This window comes from Typopeltis vanoorti, chromosome 21, assembly GCF_054136105.1.
Source record: "Typopeltis vanoorti isolate ZY-2024b chromosome 21, IOZ_Tvanoo_1.0, whole genome shotgun sequence".
Taxonomy (NCBI): Eukaryota; Metazoa; Arthropoda; class Arachnida; order Uropygi; family Thelyphonidae; genus Typopeltis; species Typopeltis vanoorti.
In genome coordinates, this window is record NC_143569.1 from 12,637,126 (window position 1) to 12,659,558 (window position 22,433).

The window sequence follows — 22,433 nt, forward strand, 5'->3', positions numbered from 1 at the left end:
GAGACTAAAACTAACACTTGAATGTTTCTCCATATTTCAAGCAAAAATCACTAGTAATTTACAAGACTTGAGATACATAATGAAATCCTTCATGAATGATTAATGAGAAGTGAAAGAGTGCAAGACACAGCAGTGGTAGGCCAGTAAAGATAGAGCTGCTATGAAGACATGCATATGATTGGTGCAGTATTAACAAAAGATCGTGCGACTCAATGACAAAGGCAAGCCAACAGTTGTTGAGTTGAAATGCTGATTCTCTTCAACCGAATTCCAAAATATCTGAAACTGCCATAATAGCATTCAATATATATTTCTTAGTTTTAACACATTCACATTGAGGTGGTGTTTTACCGTTTATCGTTCTGGTGGGACTTCTCATTACCGTTTGTGTACCACTTCCTTATCCACGGGCAGACACTCAACTAACACAAAATTTCCACCCTTCGGTTGAATTTTATTGCTGCTTGTTTGCGTGCCGTTTCTGTGTCAGGCTGGCAGGCAGACTTGCACATGCATTATACATCGTGTTAGTTTCAGTTCACTTGTAGAATTTTATTTGAAGTTAGCCTTTGTGATTTGTCTTAATGATATTGAAAATTTGGATGAATGTTGGACAATACTTTTTAGTTAGATACTGTGTTTAGTGGTACAACATACAGTTTTGCTTGAGTCTATACAACAGTTTCTGTGGGAGGGGACATGCGATTCATTAATGTGTAGTTTTTATTCCTGTTGTCTCTAATTGCACTGTTTGTTGACGAATGTCTCTGTACCTTAATTTCCTTATTCATTGATACAATAAAACTACTTGCTTTTCTTACATCTGCAGTATGGCTTTTGGGGAGGGTATATTGTTTACTGAGATGAGCAAGTTTTTATCATCCTGATGTGAACGTGATTAAATTTTTGTGTGTGTGTGAAGCGTATGCGAAACTTTTTAATTCATTTTTTCGTAAAGTGAAATCAAGGATACAAGTTATACATGAGGTCAAGTTATATTCAAGTAAATAGGGAGTTTATCTGAACTTCATTGAATATTCTCTGCTTTTGTGCAAAAATATGCAAAATATGTGTAGATGTATGATCAAATCATAAAATGATATATTGCATTCTAAATCTCAATTATATTGTTCTTTATAGGTTGTCCCGTACACCTACAGAAACAGCTCAAACAAACAGCACCACATCAACCACACCTAGTATAACTACAACTGCTAACCAGAGTACCAGTTCTGAGACAGGGTCTACCTCTGCAAGCAATGGTCAGCAGACACCATCAGTTCAGTTGAGTAATTTTCAAAATATTTCATTTCTACTTTATTTTAGCCTGCTGTTTTTTTATTTCATCCCTTCAATGAAAAGAAGAAATTTTAGTTAACAAATGTTACTTTTATATATACAAAAGTAAGAAGCACGATCTGCCCCAAACAAATGAAACCACTACACTTTAGTCTGCTTCTAATTTATCAGCTGTCTACATATCCTATATATTTTATCAGAAGAAGGGTCAAAGCTATATATCTGAGAGGAGACCTCCACATAGCCTTTAAAGGAATCCGGAGAACCGACTAGGGCTTCTGACCTAATGTTCAGTCTTCACCTTCTCGTGGTGCACCCTGTAAGGTATCTACCTGGATACTGAACAAATGAGGATAGTCTGGCAATTTGGGATTTAGCTGACCAAATTGTATTCTTATTGGTTAAACCAAAATAAAAAATGATGGTATGACATGACAAAATTTCATGCCGGCTGGGGCATCACCTGGTTAAACAAGGCCCCTGTTGTTTTCGGCAGGGAATCGGGGCAAAGAGCAAAAAGTCAGCTACTGGAACAAACCCTAAACCCATCCCAGCTCAACATCACCAGAGTTAAAGATCGGTACTATCAACATAAGAAGCCCAAATTGCAAAGAAATGGAGCTAGCTGAAGAATGAATAAGTATCAGATTTATAATAGGGGTGACTGAAACAAAAAAGGCAAAAACTGGTGAGATCTTTCTGAGCAATAAATACAAAATCTTATATTCAGGCAATGACAATCAAGGAAAAGGAGTAGCCATAGTATTCAACACAAAATACGAGGCTAATCTTCTTGAATGGCAGGCAGTCTCAAGTAGAGTGATGTGGGCAAATATGTGAATGGGGAACTGGACAATGAGATTTATTTGTGCCTATGGTCCCACAAATGGTTCTGCTAAGGTAGAAGTGGAGGAATTTTTTGAGGCCTTAGAGAAAGCATCTGAAACAATGAAAAAGAAAAAGTTGGTTCTCATTGGGGATCTAAATAGCAGACTAGGAAATTATTGTCAGACATACCAAAATATTTTGGGAAAATTTGGAGAAAAGAGCAAAGCTAATAATAATGGCAAATAACTGTTGGATTTCTGCTCAGGACATGGACTGGTTATTGCTAACACAATGTTCCAACATTAAAATGTGCACAAATTCACATGGAGAGAAGAGGCAAGGAATAAGGTCTCATTGACTGTGCTATTGTTGATAGTGATGTTTTCCCCCTGGTGCAAGACACCAAAGTGGACAGAGGATTTGAAATAGGAAATGATCACCATTTAGTCTTGAGCAGGATAAAATTGAATTTCATATTGAAAAGAATAACATGTAAGAAAGTTTTAAAGCGAATAAAAGTTTAGCAGCTCTCAGATGTGAACTGTAGACTAAAATACACAAATATTATTTAAGAAAAAATGAAAGAGTTTGAGAACTGTAACCAAATCTTGGAGATTAAGTGGGAAGCCCTGAAGAAAACACTGATTGATTCAGCCAGAGAGGATTGTGGTGAGGTTCTGGAAGGATAGAAAAATCAGAACTCCATAGTGGACACAGGAAATTAAAGAGCCAGTGAAGAAAAAGAAGAAAGTATATTAAAAGTTCCTGCAAATAAGTCAGCTTAGAGAATACAGAGACAAATATAAGAAAGCTAAACATGGTGTAAAACTGGCTAAACAAGAGTCATGGGAAGACTTTGGTGAGAACATAGAAAATAAATATCAATTAGGTGGGAAGATATTCCAGAGGTTGTTGAAGCTCAGAAATGGAGGAAAGATGCTGTAAAAGCAATTAGAAATGGTAAGGTGACATGAAAACTAGAGAAAAGGATATCCTTGAAGTATAGAGTAATTGCTTTGAAAAATTGCTAATTGAAACAAGTGGAGATGACAGCACAGTGGTAAAAAACACTAACCAGGCATGAAGTCAGGAATACATATCTATACTTGAAGTAGAAAATGCCATCAAATGCTTGAAATGTGTAAAGGCAGCAGGATTAGATGATATTCGACCAGAAATACTGAAGTACAGATATATAAAAGTCTTACAGTGTCTGCACTGCATAGTTCAGAATCCCTGGACAGAGGGACAAATTCCAGATGATTGTAGTAGAGCTCTCCTAGTAGCCGTATATAAAAAGGGAAATAAAGTGAATGTGAGAATTACAGTATTTCCCTACTGAGTGTTTCTGGCAAATATACTTGAGAAACGGTTGAGAAGAATTGTAGAAGAAAAGCTTGGTGAAGAACAAGCTGGATTCCGGCCAAATAGAGGCTGTCAGGATCAGATCTTCACTTTACGACAAATAGTGGAGAAATCACAGGAATATAACAAAGATCACTATTTGAGTTTTGTAGATCTGGAAAAGGCATATGATAAGATGCCAAGAGAGAAGCTATTCAATACGCTACAGTTATATGGTGTCAATGGGGCATTATATCAAGCAATACTTAGTCTTTATTTGAGTTGTAAGTCAGCAGTTAGAATTGATAGAAGTACAGGAACGTGGTTTAATGTTAAATCTGGTGTCAAACAAGAATGTACGCTTAAAAAACGTTTAATTTTCTTGACTAAAAACCTCTGGAATGACTTTTAATGGGATTATATTGATCAAGTGCATGTAATAAACAACTGTGTTATACCAACTAGTTTCACCAACTAAGGCTGTTGGCATCTTCAGTCTGGAAGATTCTTATTAGATCTCTCAACTCGCCAGAACTGAATTACTGTTCCAACTATAGAACGTTCCTAAATTACAAGTGAGATCATGCATGCTCTATGCATGTATTGTATGCACTCTGTTCTTTGTTTAATATAATTGGAATCGGTTGATTATAATTTGTAACAGTTTTTTACTTTTTAGTGCCTTACATCAGTTATGTAGCCTGAAGATGCCAACAGCCTTAGTTAGTGAAACTAGTTGGTATAACATAGTTGTTTATTATATGCACTTGATCAATATAATCCCATTAAAAATCATTCCAAGGATGTACATTATCCCCTCTGTTATTCATTATCTATATGGATGACATTATGAAGGAAAGTGGTTTTAAACCTGATATCAAATTTGGAAATGTTAATCTCAGCTCTTTTCCTTATGCAGATCATGTTGTACTTGAAATAATTCCGGTACAAGTCTGCAAGATTCCCTGACTAAATTGAATAGCTGTTGTAATAGATTTGGTATGAAGGTCAGCAATAACAAGACAAAGATAATGAAAATAGGCAGAAGCATTGAAAATATCGACTGCATTGTGAACAGAGAACCTATAGAACAAGTAAAACATTTCAGCTTCTTAGGCATGATTTTTAGTGAAAATGGTAAATTAAATACCAGGATCAACAAAGCTGATATGGTAGGAAGTCAACTGAATAAATTTATATGGAATAAAAGAGAAATTAGCCAAAACACTAAATTAGCTTTATACAAGACATTGTTCAAACATATTTTAACTTATGGATCTTAGAGTTGGGTCAGAAGTAAAACACTTGACCAAAGACCAGAGACTGCAGATATGAGAGTCCTGAGAAAGATTAGGGGCATGAACAGATGGCATCAATGGCAATATCATATTAAAAACGAGGATATTAGGAAAGAACTTGACATTGTCAGCATCCAGGAATGCATTGTCAGAGCTAATCTCAGGTGGTATGGTCACTTAAACAGAATGGGAGAGGAAAGATTAGCAAAACAAGTGTTCTCTGCCAGGTTGGCAGGAAAATGCCACTGAGGAAGACCAAGATATAGGTGGATTGATACAGTAAAAAGTGCCTTAGAAGACAGAAATGTAAGATCTGATAATATTGGAGTCTTGACATTTAACAGATTCATTTGGAGGAAAATTGTAGATAGGAAGTTAGTAATAATGTAAATTTTTCATGTAGTCCCTTGAGAGTATATATTAGGAATTTGATGACGATGACTGTTCCTGCATATTGGTAGTTCTTCAAAGTTAATTTTAAAACACTTCCATGTATTCTACTTTATCAGAATATGCATACGGTTTACATAGTCCTTTTAGTTCCACTTTCATCAGACGAGAGCTTAGTTTGGATTTCATTGGAAAATATGCTTCATTATGTGACATAACATGATCTGTTCATAGATAAATTATGTGAAATAGCAAATAGATTTTAATCACTGAATGGATAACTGTCTTTTTTTTTTAACAAAAAAAAAAACACACCAATAATTGAACTGATTTTCAATGATCAGACTAGTTGTGTGCATTGTTTTAAAAATTTTTCTTAATAAAAGTATGTTCTGTCTTAGGCTTGGCAAGCCTTTTCTGGATTGAGTCATGTATAATAAATAAGTGAAAGCAACATCATTAAAATATTTGAAGTGACAAATGGTATTTTTATAGCTGCTATCAAAAATCAGACTGACAAATCATTTTGATCAAAATGTTGGATGAAAGCTGTTTCTCATGTGTGTTTTAAACCTCATAAAGAATGCATTAATAAAATCCTCATAGAGAATGTATTTATGAGCTTTTTAAACCTTATAAAAGAATGTATTAAGATGTAACAGCTGCTTTGATTGTGGCCAAAGCATTTACCTTCTGTCATACATGTACATGGTATGAAACTTTGTAAAACAAAATACTTATATTAAAAGAAATACCATTTAGGTGGGAATTTCTGGAATAATCTACGTAGGCACTGCAACAAAATAGCTGATTTAACTAAACTAAATATTTACAATCTGGCTTTGGCAGCTCAAGCTAGCATTATCAAAGGCATTTTTAAGATACACTCACTAAATGGAACCTAGGATAGCAATGACTTCCAGAACAAGCACTTGCATGAAAAGTAACTGTGGTGCTTTCATGATTACTGCTAATGGGCAGATGGGGCACTATCCAAAATTTATGTAGAATTATACCCTCATTTCTGTTACAGTTGATGTAGTAGCACATGACTTGCTTCTAAGAACAGTCTTTGATTTAAATTGGGATCTGTGTGGATCGTTTTTTTTTTCACCTGATGGAATGGTCTTCATCTAAGGCATGTTGGGCTATTCCACTTTCTAGTTGTCTGTACTGAATACATTTTTTATGTTCTTCATGTAATGGTGGTCTGTCCTGTTCATCCAAAGTACTGGATCCCACACTGACAGGAGATAATGTTAGACATCTGGCAGGGGGTACACCTTCCTATTAAAAACTTAAAACATTCTTTCCAGTATTCTTTCAAGTCTATGTAGGTGACACATTATCTTGGTCATATCATCAAGAAGAGGATGTTCCTCAAGGCTCTGTCTTAAGTATGATACGCTTTGCTATCAAAATTGATACAATCACTGAACAGCTTCCTCCCATAGTAGGTAATCCTCTTCATGCTATATGTCCTTTTGATGTATATGTCAGAGATTATGTTTGCTATTAGCATGAATGTTGACAACTTTAACTGCACCAAACATAACAGCATTTCTCCATGGCAGATTTGTACTCTGTTCTGCTACTTCTAACTTTGTCAACTACATAAAGTTATACTCTGTCTACTTGCAGAGGTTGAATGCACAGGGAGCATCCCACTCTGATTCCTTGTCCATCTATATTGATAGTTCAAAATGAGATGTCTGTTGGCTGTGCTGCTGCTGTATTTCCTGACATAGCTATTTCCAACCATATCCCACTTGATTGCAGTAATTATACAGCAGAATTGTATGCTGTTCAGCTTATGTTTGTACACATAAAAGAAAACTGCTACAAAAAGTGTAATTTATACAGACTCATTAAGTTCATCGTGAGTCATCTCCTCTCCTGTGTATAATCCACATCCAGTGTTTTATGAGGTTTTATAACTGTTGTACAAAATGAAGACGGGTGGTGCTGGATTCCCTGCCATATTGGAATAAGGGAAATGAGACTACAAATGCAGCTTCTAGATGAGCTCACACTTTTTACTATGTATTGTTTTAAACTCCCATCTACAGACAGTTTATAAGATTGAAACTAATTATTCCATGATAATTATCATACCAGGAAGCAATGAGAAACAATTTGCACTAGATTAATCAAGCATTTGCAGTCTAGTCAACATAGAAACAGAAAAAGAAAGGAAGTTGTTCTTGCTAGGCTTTGCATTGGTCAGTCATCTTACACATTCTTATTTACTGAGGGCTGGTGACTCACCTGTGTGCAAAAAATGTGACAGGTCTCATTGTTTGTCATATCCCAGTGGAATGCCAACACTTCATAAGAGAGAGGAATGAAATTTTTACTAATCTGGTCAAATCATGTATGTTCATGCAGATCCTTATCCAGACTTGGAAAAATGCACACACAAACATATTTGATTATAAATTCTGCTTTATTTATGTGTAGATGAAGAATTGTGTAATTTCTTTAAAATTTGCTTTTTGTACATAATATTTTCTTTACTAATTTATATTTGTTACTATTTATTATTGCTTTGTATGCTGCTGTAACATGTGATTTTGTTACAGCAGCATACAATCTTTTTTTTTTTTTTTGAACAACTGAAGGTTGTATTCTTTGAGGAAGGCAGAATGGGTAGGCTATTCCATAGAACAGAAGTAGATGAAATGAAAGAGGAGGTAGAGAAGTTTGTTTTGTGAGTTTCAAGCTGGACTATAAAAGTGTGCTGGTTAGCAATAGCTTTTGTTCTTAGAATTTTAGAGGAAAGAGGAAATAATAGCAACCAATTCAGCAGACCACTGTCCATGAAAGTATCTTTAGAAGAGGCATAAGGTGGAAACTAAAAGTCTATGGGAGATGATTGAAGTGGATATGTGAGAGAGAGGGATCAATAATTAACCAGATTGCCCTCTTCTGGATAGAATCGAGTAATCTTAGAGAGGATTTTGATGAACAGTCCCAAATATGTGAGCAATATTCCATTGTTAGACAAGATTTGAAATTTGTATATAGTTTGCAGCTGTGAAAGTGTGAAGTAGTTTCTTGTGTGAGAAATCGTACAAATTATTTTGGCAGCTGGTTGAAATGTGTTGGTATCAGGAAAGGTTTGAGGTATAGGTAAGTCCAAGAAGGGAAATATGATTGTGTTTGGATATCTGAATATTATGAAAGATAGAGGAGAGGAAAGATGTGAGATCATTCTTGCAAGAGATCAGACACAACTGAGTTTTGGTGGCATTGAAGTTCACAAGATTGTCCTTCTCTCATTGAAATATAGCTAAGATATTGGAGTTCAGGACATTGGCCATGGTGGATGTTGAGGAGTCTAACAATTGAGCACTACAAGCTTGTCATATGAAAAGGCTTGTACTGTCATCAACAAAGATATAGATAGGATTTGAAGTCTGTGAGATCAGGTTATTTATATATACAAGGAAGAGAGTGAGTGAATGAGTACAGAATCATGAGGTACTCCTGCTTTGGTGAGGAAATCATCTGTCACCATAACATGTTGTGAGTGACCAGTGAAAAAGTTGATGATCCAGTTGCAGAGTTTTGAAGACAGACATAGGAATGGCAGTTTGCTAAGTAGTCCCCTGTGCCAAACATGATCAAATGCTTTTGAAATGATGAGAGTAACTATGTGAGTTTCTCCAAATTTTCAGAGGTGGTTGGTGAAATCTAGAAGATCGGGTGTGTATTTTGAGTGGTGGAATCTGTATTACTGGTTACTGATTAGTTGGTAGGTTTCTAGGTAGTTCAGGAGTTGTTGATGACCTTCTCCATAATTTTAGAGAAAGAAGTGAGAACAGTTGGACAGTAGTTTGTTGACTGACAACCTTTCTTTTTGGATGTGGGCCTATTTCCATGCTGTAGGCTAGGTGTTAGTTCAGTAGTAGATTGAAGAACTAATACAGGATAGATGTTAGTTCTGTGGCACAATAGATGTGATACTATCAGGATCAGATGCCTTGCTTGTGTTAAGATTATTCAGGATTCTTCAGAATTCTTTCTGGCAGAAGACTGTTAGTGATAGAGAGAGCAGTTCTTAGTAGAGTGGAGGGAACTTTGTCCAAGTCATTAATCCAGGAATTGAAAGAGATGAGTGATGCCAGTAAGTTGGTCTTGTCTTTAGGTGATGATTCTTTTATAGCTGTTGTGAGCTTCATTGTAGGCAGAGTGAGCAACTGGAGGTTTAGTCCTGAGTCATTCATGGTATGCAGAGTTTTTTCTTTAACTGCATTGGCACACACTTTGAGAACCAAGGCTTGGATGGTGATTAAGGATTTGGGTTGGAATGAGTGATGAAAGCCTTCATTCTTTAAGATGATGAGACCATGGAACAGTGATCAAGTAATTGTCTGTCTTCCTCTTTCTTGTTACACGAGTCATGTCTTTCAAAATGATTCACTGTCCTTTTTTTATTTATAAAAATCCAACATACATTGGAAGATAATTGCATAAACAGCCACACAATCCAGTCGAACAGAATAGGATCCTCAGAACACCAACTTATAAAGTCAGCTCTAAGTTTGATTTATACAACATTAGAGGACACAGAATTACTTTTAAATCTTCTGCCTATTACAATTTGAATTTTTCCCATACTCATTGTCACTTTTGTTTAGTTTAGTTTGTAATGTGTTCTGAAGGTTCTGGTTTGAAATGCACAAAAATATAAGCCAGTTAATAAATTAATATCTTATTATATATTGTTTTGGCATAATACCATTAAAATGAAGATACGGGAATGGATACTTGTGAATGCATTTAGTTAGTAGATGAATTTCATCACCCAAAGCCACTTTTTAAGTGGCTTTAAAACATTACATTTGGTATCTAGTAACTGATTGCTGTCTTACACTCATCCCACACACAAACAATACTAATGTTTTACTGACATTCAGCATGATATCTGATCCTCCATCTTTAGGATAGGATCAGGTGTTTGTAATAATCAAAGGTTAGGTTATGGAGAGTTGGGATACAATGTTCAAATAATCAACAAAATGAATAACTTGCACAGCAGAAAAAGTGATTTTTAGCTTGCTCTGAATTTAGTGGTTTAGTACTCAAATAATCAGTATGATCATTATAAGCAATGTTTGGAGATGTCCAATGCTAAGTTGGGATTCAATATTGAAAATTTGGTGTATGTATGACAACTGCCGCACAAGAAATCACAAAACCTATAACACAAAAGTTCTGTATATGAGTAAGTGATTAGGAATTAAGGATGAATCTGTTAATGTTTATTGAAGAGCTTGAGGTCACTAGGAAAAGTAATATAAGGAAGGCTGTTACAAAGAACAGAACTAGATGGAATGAGGGATGTGAAGGTAGTTTGGTAAGTGTGGCAGTGAACTGTGTATATGTTGGGCAGCACCTGCTCATTAATGTGAGAGGTAAGTAATAGAAATAATGTAATAAATTTAGTTGAATTCAAGTGTAAGCAAACAAAGTTTGTGCCTGAAGTATCTTCAGGACTGAGGCAACTCGTGGTAAAGGTGGACCAAGCTTTCACCACTCCTTGTCTCAGTATCTCCCATAATTAGGCTGTACTGTCCCATTTTGAACGGGACAGTACCATTTTTTTCACATTTCCCGGCCGTCCCGTCGTTTTAATAAAAATGTCAACTTTGTCCCCTTTTTAATAAACCTATAAATATACTTTAATGTTGGTCGATCATAAATTATTATTCATAACCTAAAATCGTATATCATGGATACCAGTAATTTGTATAACATGGAGTCGCATTGTTTGATACTAAATATCAATATCTGCAGTGATTTATTCACAGAAAATAATAAATACATTTTGGCAACACTTATGTCTCAGATGCAGCATCTGTTTTGTTGTAGCATTAGTTTTTGTTTTGTCTGTATGCTAACTAGTGGCTTTGTTATTCAATGCCAGTGGTTTAAATTTCATAATTTTCAAAGTTTTAAGTTTTATTTTTTAAAGCTTAAAGTCTATCCTTGCAATGTCAAAGAGGTGAAACTGCAGTTTTAATGTCGATATTTATTAAACTGAAAAAACTGTGTAGTGATGGAAACAAAAGTGGTATGCCAACATTCCAATATTAATTTTTTCCGTTGCTCATAGAGGCAGAAGTGACATCTACATAACCAGAAATATAAGAATGCTGAAAAGACTGGCTTCAGTTAAAAACATTAACTCGTTTATGGTGAGACGTGATAGTGAAACTGATAAAATTACAGCAAGTGAAGCGCTTGTTGCTTATCAAAGTTTTCGAGCAAATGACTGTTTGTCGACATTGATCAATAAAATGTATGAACCAAAATTTTCTTCAGCACGTACCAAATCAGGAGTAATTACCAACGTTTTATCACCATACATATTGGGCAGAGTAAAACTTTTTTATTGTCTTACTTTTTCATGAATACAGCATATTACATAACCCCCGTCCCCGTTTTTGTCTCAAGGAAATATGATCAGCCTACCCATAATGCAAAGCACATCTCATTGCAGACATGTATAATGCTATACATTATACAAGGAGTCTGACTCCCATTGACGAGACCTCAATAAAGGTCAAAACCAGCCTGGGTAGTGGCCCTTCCCTTACTGCATAGCATTATACATGTCTGCAAGGAGATGTGCTTTGCATTATGGGAGATACTGAGACAAGGAGTGATGAGAGCTTGGTCCACCTTTACTACGAGTTGCCTCAGTCCTGAAGATACTTCAGGTGCAAACTTTGTTTGCTTACACTTGGATAAAGGATTAAACTAAATTTATTATAGTCTAACCAAGTGGGGGGAAACCTTCCAATAGAAATGATGATTTAGTGGAGCAGTGTCCATGAAAATTCCCATTTAAATACATACACCATATGCAAGAAAGTGATTTGTGAGAGAATCATGTCAGATAGATTGTCCTCTTATAGATAGTATCAATGATTATTTACATGTGATTTTCTGGTTCACAATCCGCCCTAATCTTAACTATAATGGCGGTCTAAAAATACCAAGAATATGGTTGGCATATATTCTACCTGCATAACTTTTTGGTGTAAAAGTTAGCTATAATTAGGATTAAGACTTGAGGACTATAGTAATCTAGGATCTTTGCTTTAATGTAACTAACATTTTTGTTAAATTATTGAACAAACTCATATTAAAAGTATTAATATGAGTTTGTTCTCTGATGTTATAGGATATAGCTTTTATTTTATTTTATTATTTTTTTTATTTATTATTTTTTTTATTTATTATTATTTTTTTTTTTCACTAGAAGTCAAGCCAGTAGAATAATGGTTGATCAAATCATTTGTTACTTTGGCATACTGGTTGAAATGTTAATATACTTAAACTCGTGGATAGGCTTATGTGTTCGTCACGCAAGTTGAATTGGATTTAAACGGTATTGATGCGAACACAGATTGATAAGAAAATAACTATTTATTAACTTAAAAAAAAGTTAAACAGTTATTGACTTTTTTTTTTTCCCTCTCTCTCATCCTATGTTATAGTTTAGTAACTTGCACTTTTAGGTTTAGTACTTTCTTATGGTAATCTTACACACCAGGTTGTTCAACTTCTCGTTCATGTGTGCAATTCTGTGTATCTATTGTACATTAGTATTGTGGATGGATAGAAAGTTGTGTGGAGAGGAAAAAACTTAACATTGTATTTTGAAGTCTTGCAGCTTGTACTTTTTAGGAAATTCAAAGAGGAAAGAATATACTAATCAGAAATGAAGGAGGAAACTGTGTGTGCATTAGAAGTTGCACTTTGACGATGTGTTCAGTAGCCATTGCACATGATTTCATGTGCAATGGCTACTTTTCTCACATATGGTGTATGCATTTAAATAGGTATTTTCATGGACACTGCTCCACTAAACCATCATTTCTATTAATTACCTCTCACATTAATGAGCAGATTATGGATGTCTGTTATGATGAGCAGCAATGACCATCGGGGTATCTGTAGAAAAATGCTAGCAGCAGCAGCAACTTAACAACTACTTGAGAATATAGCGATTTGATGAGAAATGGAGTCATTCATCAAACTGATTGTAATTTGTGTGTTGTACAAAAATTTTCAGGAACCTCTTGGGAATTATCCCTGATGTGAGAGCAGTATTCCATGCTTAGACTGATTTGTATAGTGTTCATCTCTGAACACTACAGATCATTCAAATCATAATAGTGTACTTGCTGTCCATCCAACATGCTGCAGGTTCAAATCCTGCCATGGGCATGGATGTTTTTCTTTAGCTGAGAGATGAATTGCTCAGTGTGCTTGTTGGAGTCCTGAAGTGGCTTGAAAAAGTTCCTTATCCATCTCTTAAGCAGGGTTCCAGATTCTTCTTCTTATGGTGCCATCTTCTATTGAAGGTCAGCGACCATCTTGGTGAACAAATTGCGTTCTTATTCTAATCTGAGCAGTTGTATGCTTCCCTTTCCTGTCCACATCCTGATGGTGTCAAACTGAGATATTCTTTTTCTTCTCTAGCTCCTTTGCCATCAGTTCCTTCTACCAAAATAGTTTGTAGAAGTTGGTATTTGCTGTTTCTCATGATGTGGCCAAGATATGTTGCCTGCCTGGTTGGCCAAGTTGTTAGCATATCTGCTCTCCAGACAAAAGGTTGCTGGTTTGAATCCTGCCAATAGGCATGGATGTTTGTGATTGTCCATGAAAATACTAGGGGTAGTGGTCGGCGATATGTGGCATTGGTGTAGATCATGAATGTAGTTGCGGGTGGTGGATTGGTGGAGACGTAGAGTTGTAGAGTAGGTGCCCTCCCTTGATGAGTCTTTGGACTCCCAGGAGGTGTTACGTAATAATAATAATAATGTTTTTCATTTCTTGATTGTTTGTATGAGATCTCTGACTTTGCCAGTGGATTTTAAGACTTCTTCATTGGTAATTTTTTCTGTCCATGATATCTTTAGCATTCTTCTATTTAGCCACATCTCAAAGGCTTCAATTTTCTTGATGGTTGTCGCCTTCAATGTCCATGTTTCAACTCGATAGAGCAGAATGGACCATTTGCATTTGACTTCTCTGTTTAGATCTTTATTGCAGAATAATGTTCTCATTTTCATGAAGGACTGCCATGCAACTTCAATCCTTGTTTTTATATCTATTTCGGGATCCCACCTTTCATTAAGCCAGCAACCAAGATATTTATACCTTGACACTTGATCGATATTTTTTTCATCGAATGTCGGTTTCATTGATGAGGTTGGATGTTTGCTGATGACCATGTATTTTGTCTTCTTGATGTTTATATTTATTCCCATTCTTTGGCTTTCTATCTATACTCTGTCAATGAGTTTTGGAGATCCATGATGTTATCTGTAATTAGCATGATGTCATCTGCATATCTTAGATTGTTAACAATCTTTCCATTTATTGTGATTCCCTCTGGACATTTTTCCAATGCCTATTTAAAGATTACCTCTGAGTATATGTTAAACAAGAGTGGTGAGCGCATACATCCTTGTCAAATTCATTCCTCTTGTGATGTTAATATCATTGGTGGTAATGTTGTCTAATTGAATGGAAGCTGATTGATTCCAATACAGATTTCTTATTAGTCTTATGTCTTTTTTTGTCTAGCCCTATTTGTTGAAGGACTTTTATCAAATTAACGTGTCTGACTTTGTCTAATGCTTTTTCAAAATCTGTGAAACACATAAAGACAGATTTCTGTTTTTCAATGCATTTTTGTATCAATATTTGGGCATAGAAAACAGCTTCTCTAGTACCAAAACCCTTCCGAAAGCCAAACTGTGTTTCACTCAGTTTCTTCACTTTTTCTATAGATGCGATTCTGAATTACATTTGAAAATATATTTAATGCTTGGCTTATCACACTAATAAGTTGGAAGTCGCCACAGGAATTTGCTTTCGGTTTCTTTGGGATAGTGATAATTGTAGATGTGAGCAAATTTGGTGGAAGTTTGCCACTTTCATATATTTTATTGAATAGTTTTTGAAGAAGTTTGATATTATCTGGTTCTATTAATTTTAAAAATTTTGTTTGCACACCATCCGGTCCACCATGACTTTTCCTGTTTTTCCTGATCCTATAGCATTCTCTATTTCACATTTCAGAATTGATGGTCATTGAATGTTATCTTTTATTTTTATAGGCTTCTGTGTAGTATCATTGAAGAGTTCTGTTACATATTTTATTCAAATCTGTGCTTTATTCTCTTCTTGTAGAACTATTTTTCAACTTTCGTCTCTTGGAGACACTGTTTGGTTTTTTCTAAGTTTTCTAGAAATTTTGTTTATTTTCTTATACAGATTGAAACAGTCATGTTTCTTCTGATGCAGTTCAATCTCGGTACATATATTTTTCATCCAGTTTTCCTTTGCATCTTTTATTTTTTTCTTGAGTTATGTGTTTCTGTATATTTGGCTAGGTCTTTGTTTTTGTACATTCTTCGTGTATCATTAAGAGAAAGAATCTCATTTGTCATCCATTCCTGTTGTTTTGCATTATTCACATAACTTATTTCTTCAATGCTAGTTGTTACGATGGCATTCTTTATGCTATTCCAAAGAGATTCCACCCTTTCATTTTCTTTTATGAAAATGAAAGCATCTTGGCTCTTTTATTTATCTTCGGGTCTTTCTACATCCATTTTCTTTTTTTTTCTTTTATGATTTTTTGGCTGATTTTAATCTAAGACATATTTCTGCAACTATGGGATTGTGGTCGGATGAGATATCTGCTCATCCAGATTCTGTAAGTTCCAGATTATATAAAAATAAATTTACAAAAATATAAAAATGATAAAAATCCTTAACCCACCCACACAAATAATGCAGGTAATAATGCAGATAATGCCTTTTTTGGATGGGAGCTAGGCAAGAAAACCTGATATCTGGGATTCTGAGTTAGTGATACTTGTGATATGTTGATACCAAGAAAGACTGGATTTTAGAATTATTGTTATGTCGGTTGTTTTCTCTATAATTTCTGAACTTATGTACCTCATTAATCTCTATTATCTTTTCTAATGTATAGCCTAATTTGATTCTACCTAGGAATATTTCCTTTTCAGATACTGGCAAAATTTGTATTGTGCTGCGCCAGCCAGTATCCTATAACAGGAAATAATTCAAGCTCAGGGAAATATTCCTAGATTCATTGGCATGCACAATAATATACTCTTCACATACAATTATATAGATTTCGGTACTTTGCAGTTGTGACCTAATATCTATTCTTAAATATATATATTCAACATTCTTCCTGTTAAGGTTCTAATTTCATAAGTGGTAATTTGATATCTCGAATTCAGGCATGACTCAGGCATATGCAATAAAATATGTTTATTGGAACTAAAAGACAAGTACAACTAAATTGAATCAAAATACTAAAACTTATAAATCTCATGCTAAGATAGATAAACAATTCTAAATTAATCAAATTCACATAGACAGATCAAAATGTTAATCATACAAAATTAGAGTGGAAAGCAATGATAATATCACATTAATTTAAGATCCTCTCATGCATGCTTCATAAAGTACATATTATACAACTTGTTGCTTTCTAAATACACATCATTTCAGTTCACATTCAATTAGAGATTCGTTCCTGACAATTCCTTGTCCAACAGGACAAGGAATTGTCAGGAACGAATTTTTCATACACAAACCAACTGTTTGTGTATGAAAAACTGAAGAGCAGTTGGATGGTTATATGATGGTGAAGGGTTTGTTTTACTTCTGAGGAATCAGTTGAGTATACCCAACTCTTGATTGGTTCTGCAAAAGTACCATCTAATAAAATCATGTAAATAGAACTAACATTTGTATAGAAATTGAGAGGATAGGTTTTATAACACTCGATTAAATATTTACATACCTTTTAAAATACATTTAACACTTTATATTTATATATAGGTACACAACAAAAATTTAAAGATAATGAAATGCACTGTAAAACAAACATTTTTGTTTAAATTATTTATAATTAAAGATATAGTATATACTCTATAGCGATGTTCAGCGATTGTCTCCTTATGTTATTTTAAAACGATTTACATCAATAAATAATGCAGTAGGACTTAGATTAGCTTGGACCATTTATATACTTATAACATTAGATCATTTAAATCTACATTGTTCAGAACATATTATTTTACATTCGTTTTTAAAAATTATGGAAACAACTACTGTGTTATAGTAAAACTTTAGGTTAATATAAACCAAAATAATCACCCTACATTTTGACCTTTATATCAAGATCATCATCTGGAGTATTCACATGTATACAAAGAAACAAACTACATTACAATCGACCCAGTTTGCTAAAGTGACACTTTGGTCAACTGTGAGCACTGCTGGCCTGACCTCTGGTGGAAAAAAAAGAGCTTAATTATTACATCTAAAAATTGCACGCACATGTCTAATAGACTGATAATCAATGTACCTTAACAGTTGAATAACATCTAGCCTTGACATACATAATAGCTGTATGGTACTAATGGATACGAAATCCATAACATTAAAAAGCTATGCAGATATAGGGCATCCCATAGTTTTTTAATACAGTACTTTTTGTTAAATCAAAAATTTGTATCATTTTTTGATTCTATCCAGAAGAGGGCAATCTGGCTAATTAACAATCTCTCTCACAGCAAACCTGGAATCATGTAACTCAATGCAAATCAAGAGTTAAGCGTATTGACTAACTTCTGAGCTTCGTAATAAATACTAGTATACTACACAAATACAGTATACTATACAAATGTTTTGATGCAAAACAGAAGTCACCTTTTGAGCACAAACCATAGAATAATTGGTGAAATATTGGTGGTGTCAAAAGATTTTCATATCAGTTTGGATGAGATTCTTCTGATCTGTTTGCAGCATAAAATCAAATGAGACATTGAATGTTGAGTTTGAAATGGTAGTTAGAATTTCATTACATAATAATCTCACTTCACTTGTGAGGTTGTTTTATTATTAGTATTGTGTTAGAGTCTATCTCTCTCTCTCTCTCATGCTGATAAAATGAAATTAATTTCTCACCTATAGACATCTATAAAGCATATATGTCCACAATTAGCCTGCTGGTTCGAGTGTGGATATGCTAACCACTTGGACATGTAGGTTGGGCAAGAAATCAAGGAGAATGATTTTGTAATTAGAAAAATTGGATGGGAAAAGAATCAATATAAGAAAGGAAGAGTCAGAAGTTCAGAATGGTTAATGGCATTGGAGCAACACATGACTGGTATGAAAAAAAAAGTATAATTGAAAGAAGTAAGATGAGAAGTGGTCGAAGAAGGTGAAGTTTCTTTTAGGAAAGGGAGACATGACTTGACAGAATGGAGATGGACATTAACCTCATTGTGGTTGGAACCAACTCCATATTTATTTGTGAAGTGAATTTCAAGAAGTTTATTTTTTCTCACTTGTAATGTTTTCCTTTACTTGAATTTGTAGTGTTGTGTAAGATATGAAATTTGGATGGACATGAATTATACAGTAATAAATCCTTTGCTTAGCCATACCAGAGAGAATTTCATCCAGCTCATGCAAATTGTATCCTTGGCAGTAAGTATCTTTCACATACCATTAAATAGTGTTTAGAATGGCTATTAAAGTTTTGAATCATTTAGGTTTTAGTTTCATTCAGATCATTTATGACTAAATTAGATTATTATTTTTCCAAAATGAGGCAAAAATCCACTGTTATGATAATAAATGGCATCTAGGAAAGAATGCTGTTATTATAAACCCCACCATATTATTATCGTAATCATTCGTTGTAATTGGTTACTGCTTAAATATAAAACGTATAGAATATTTCTTTACAAAGTCTAAAGTTTTGTTATCTTATCATAGGTTGTCTCGTACACCATCTGAAGCAACTCAAGCTAGTAGTGCTACATCTACAGTTCCTAGCCTGGTAGAATCACCATCTACTACTAATCAGAACTCTAATACTCGGCCATGTTCTACCTCTATCCCAAGTAGTGGCCAGCAGACTCCATCAATCCAGTTGAGTGATCTGCAAAATATCTTGTCTGGTCTGAATGGTTAGTAGAGTTTTCTTCATTTCCTTGATTTTGTGATGATTTGAAATTAGAAATTCAGTATTTTAGCTATAATATGGTTGAAATCCTTAGGATGTTACAATAGCATTGATTTATAAGTTTTAAAAGAGGTATACCGTGACTAGACATATCGATACAAAATTAATAACGGAAAAAACTCGTGTACAAAGATTATTTAATAGTATAATTTTTTCCTGTGTGTCACAGGCATCTTCAGTACATTAAGCTCAAATTAAACAATAACTGACAATTCCAAAAAGCACCACCTAAGTAGCTGGTGTAAGATAACTAAAAAGGTCAATAAATTTCCTTAAAATCAGTACAATAAAATATGAGAGAAAAATGTCTCTTTTACTTCGCGACTGTTCAACTTATAGGCCTCTTACATCGGATCTTACCCGGAGTCAATTGAAGAGACTTAATTCTTTTATAGATAATGTATCTACATGGAATGAAGATCAAAAGAAAAAACTAAAAACCTTCTTTGGTCGTCCACCTAGATTGTATGGTCTTCCAAAAGTTCACAAACCAGGCATTCTGTTAAGACCAGTCATAGATTGTATAGGTTGTCCCACTTACAAAATCTCAAAATTTTTATCAAATTTACTCTCCTCTTCAACTAGAAGAACTGATACTTATATAAAAAATACTTCGGATTTCAAAAATAAAATTTCAGATCTTCATTTGGACATTTCTGATATCATGATCAGTTCAGATGTTTCTTTATTTACAAATGTGCCTCTTTCTGAAGTATCGAATTACTACAACAGGAATTTCCTTCAGACATTTTAAAAGTGTTTGATTTTGTAATAAATTCTGGTTATTTTTCCTTTAAAAATAAGTTGTATCAACAAATTGAAGGAACAACAATGGGCAATCCTCTTTCTCCTGCTATCTCCAATTTCTTTATGGAACGTTTTGAACAACGTATCTTTGACAACATTTCTCCCAGACCTACTCATTAGTTCAGATATGTCGATGACATTTTTGCTGTATGGAATGGCTCTTCGGATGAACTTCAACAATTTCTCACTAAGTTAAACGCATTTCATCCTAGGATCAAGTTTACCCTAGAAGTAGAATAGATCTTCTAATTCTTCGCCAACCAGATGGTAACCTACATTTCTCAGTTTATAGAAAGAAGACTCATACAGGCCATTATATCCTTGCGAAATCTCATCACCATCCCAGTCAAAAGGCAGGAACTATTAAAACACTGGTTCATCGGGCCCACTCCTTTTGTTCTTCAGACGATCTTTTACAGAAAGAACTACAATATATAACTTCTTCCTTTCTATCTAATGGTTATAAGAATTGCTTCATTAAAAGAACTTTGAGTAGTTTTAATAATATCTTCCTCTTCAAACACAGAAGAAATAACGTGCATTACTATCCCTTATGTACAAGGCATCAGTGAACGTATAGCAAAAGTTTTAAAGCCACTGAATATTTTTGTTGCCTTTCGACCATTTAGAAAAATCTCCACCTTTCTCACTTCTCCTAAGGACAAGCTTCCACATCTTAATCATTCAGGTGTCTACCAGATTCCGTGCTCTTGTGGATTATCTTATTTCGGACAAACGGCCTCTATTTGGCTAGAAGAACACCAATCTTATATTGAATACTTTAAACCTGAAAAGTCTGGACTTGCAGAACATGCCATCTTCACTAGACACAGAGCTCATTGGAGAAAAGAGTTCTTCACAAAAGTCAGTTTCTCATGGAACTCCTTTATAAAGAAACACGTGAAACTCTACTTCATTCTCCTAACTTAAACAGATCCGACGGCTTACATCTATCCCCTTTATGGGAGATAGTACTTTACAAATGAGCTAATCTTTCCTAACTTTTTATTGTATTGATTTTTTTTTTTTTTTTTAAGGAATTTATTGACCTTTTTAGTTATCTTACACCAGCTACTTAGGTGGCGCTTTTTGGAATTGTCAGTTATTGTTTAATTTGAGCTTAATGTACTGAAGATACCTGTGACACACAGGAAAAAATTATACTATTAAATAATCTTTGTACATGAGTTTTTTCCGTTATTAATTTTGTATCAGCATTGATTTATATCTATTGTCCAAAAATGAGGGATCAGTGTAGATAATAAAGATGTTACAGATTTTCTTAATGTAATAAGAAAATCATCTGTGTATAAAACACACATTCCTGCTTTGGTTTAGAGAAATCCATCTCAAAAGTTGTTTTATAGAGGGGGGGGGAAAAGGCAAGCAAATATGTGTGGAATTTGTCTGGATTTTTAAGAACGTCTGTGGCTTAGATAGACAATACAGAAGCCTTTAAAGATGGTATATTATTTATCAGTTGCTTCAATAGCCAATATTTTGGAAAAATAACTCAGTCCATTGTTGGTGAAATAAGGACTACAACTAGTTTAAAAAAAGTAAGAACATGTAAAAAGATTTAAATGTTCAAGGGAAGTGCTGCATGCCAAATGTGATATGGATAACATACAAATTAGAATGTTTAACTTCCTCGCCTCCATTCTTTATCTCTTTTTATGACTTGCTGCTGTTTAGGATTGGTATCATCTATACTTTTGGCATGCACAAATGCATAGGTCAGTCAAGTTCTTTTATTAAACTTACAGCATGTTATCTTACCAAATTCTAGAAAATTTTTATTCTACATCTTACAGATTTAATAATCAGGTTTGATGTTTTGTTTCTGTTCTACCAAAGTCTTCCTTCACTGACATTTGATTTTGTTATACATCTGGTTATTTAGTGTGGAAGAAAAGAACTAGATCAATAACTACACTGAAGGCACATTGGGAAGTCCTCCTTTCCTTTCCCTTCCCTAGCTAAACATAGATTTTCATCCATCACCTTTGCCTTTTTGTTGTATTTAAATTTCCTTCTTGGGAAGAGGGAGGGGGGGGGTTCCCTCTTATCATATTTAATATGGAGAAAGTAAATTTCATTGAAGGTTACCAGTTACCTTAAACATATTACGCACTTGGACTTCTGCAAGCATGCTTGCCAGTTCTGTATACCATAAATCTAACTTACATGTATATAAAAACACCATTCAGCATAGCTTGCACCACTTGTTCCTCTGATAATGCCTAACTTTCACATCTTTACCATTTAGTTGAATCAAAAAACTCAATGAAATTAATTGGCTATGTGCCTTTCATTCAACCTTGAGAGAAGGTTTAATTTTCCATATTCAGTAG

The 22,433-nt window shown here is 34.3% G+C and overlaps 1 protein-coding gene across 2 annotated transcripts in view; it reads left to right on the forward strand.

Annotated features, from left to right (window-relative positions):
• LOC150094626 (proteasomal ubiquitin receptor ADRM1-like) overlaps positions 1-22,433 on the forward strand; it is a 209,431-nt gene that overhangs the window by 89,217 nt on the left and 97,781 nt on the right. For both annotated transcript variants that reach the window (XM_090410846.1, XM_090410847.1), the window contains exons 5-6: positions 1,141-1,284; positions 19,023-19,216. In XM_090410846.1, coding sequence (XP_090266972.1) covers positions 1,141-1,284; positions 19,023-19,216 — 338 coding nt within the window. The remainder of the gene's footprint in view (positions 1-1,140; positions 1,285-19,022; positions 19,217-22,433) is intronic.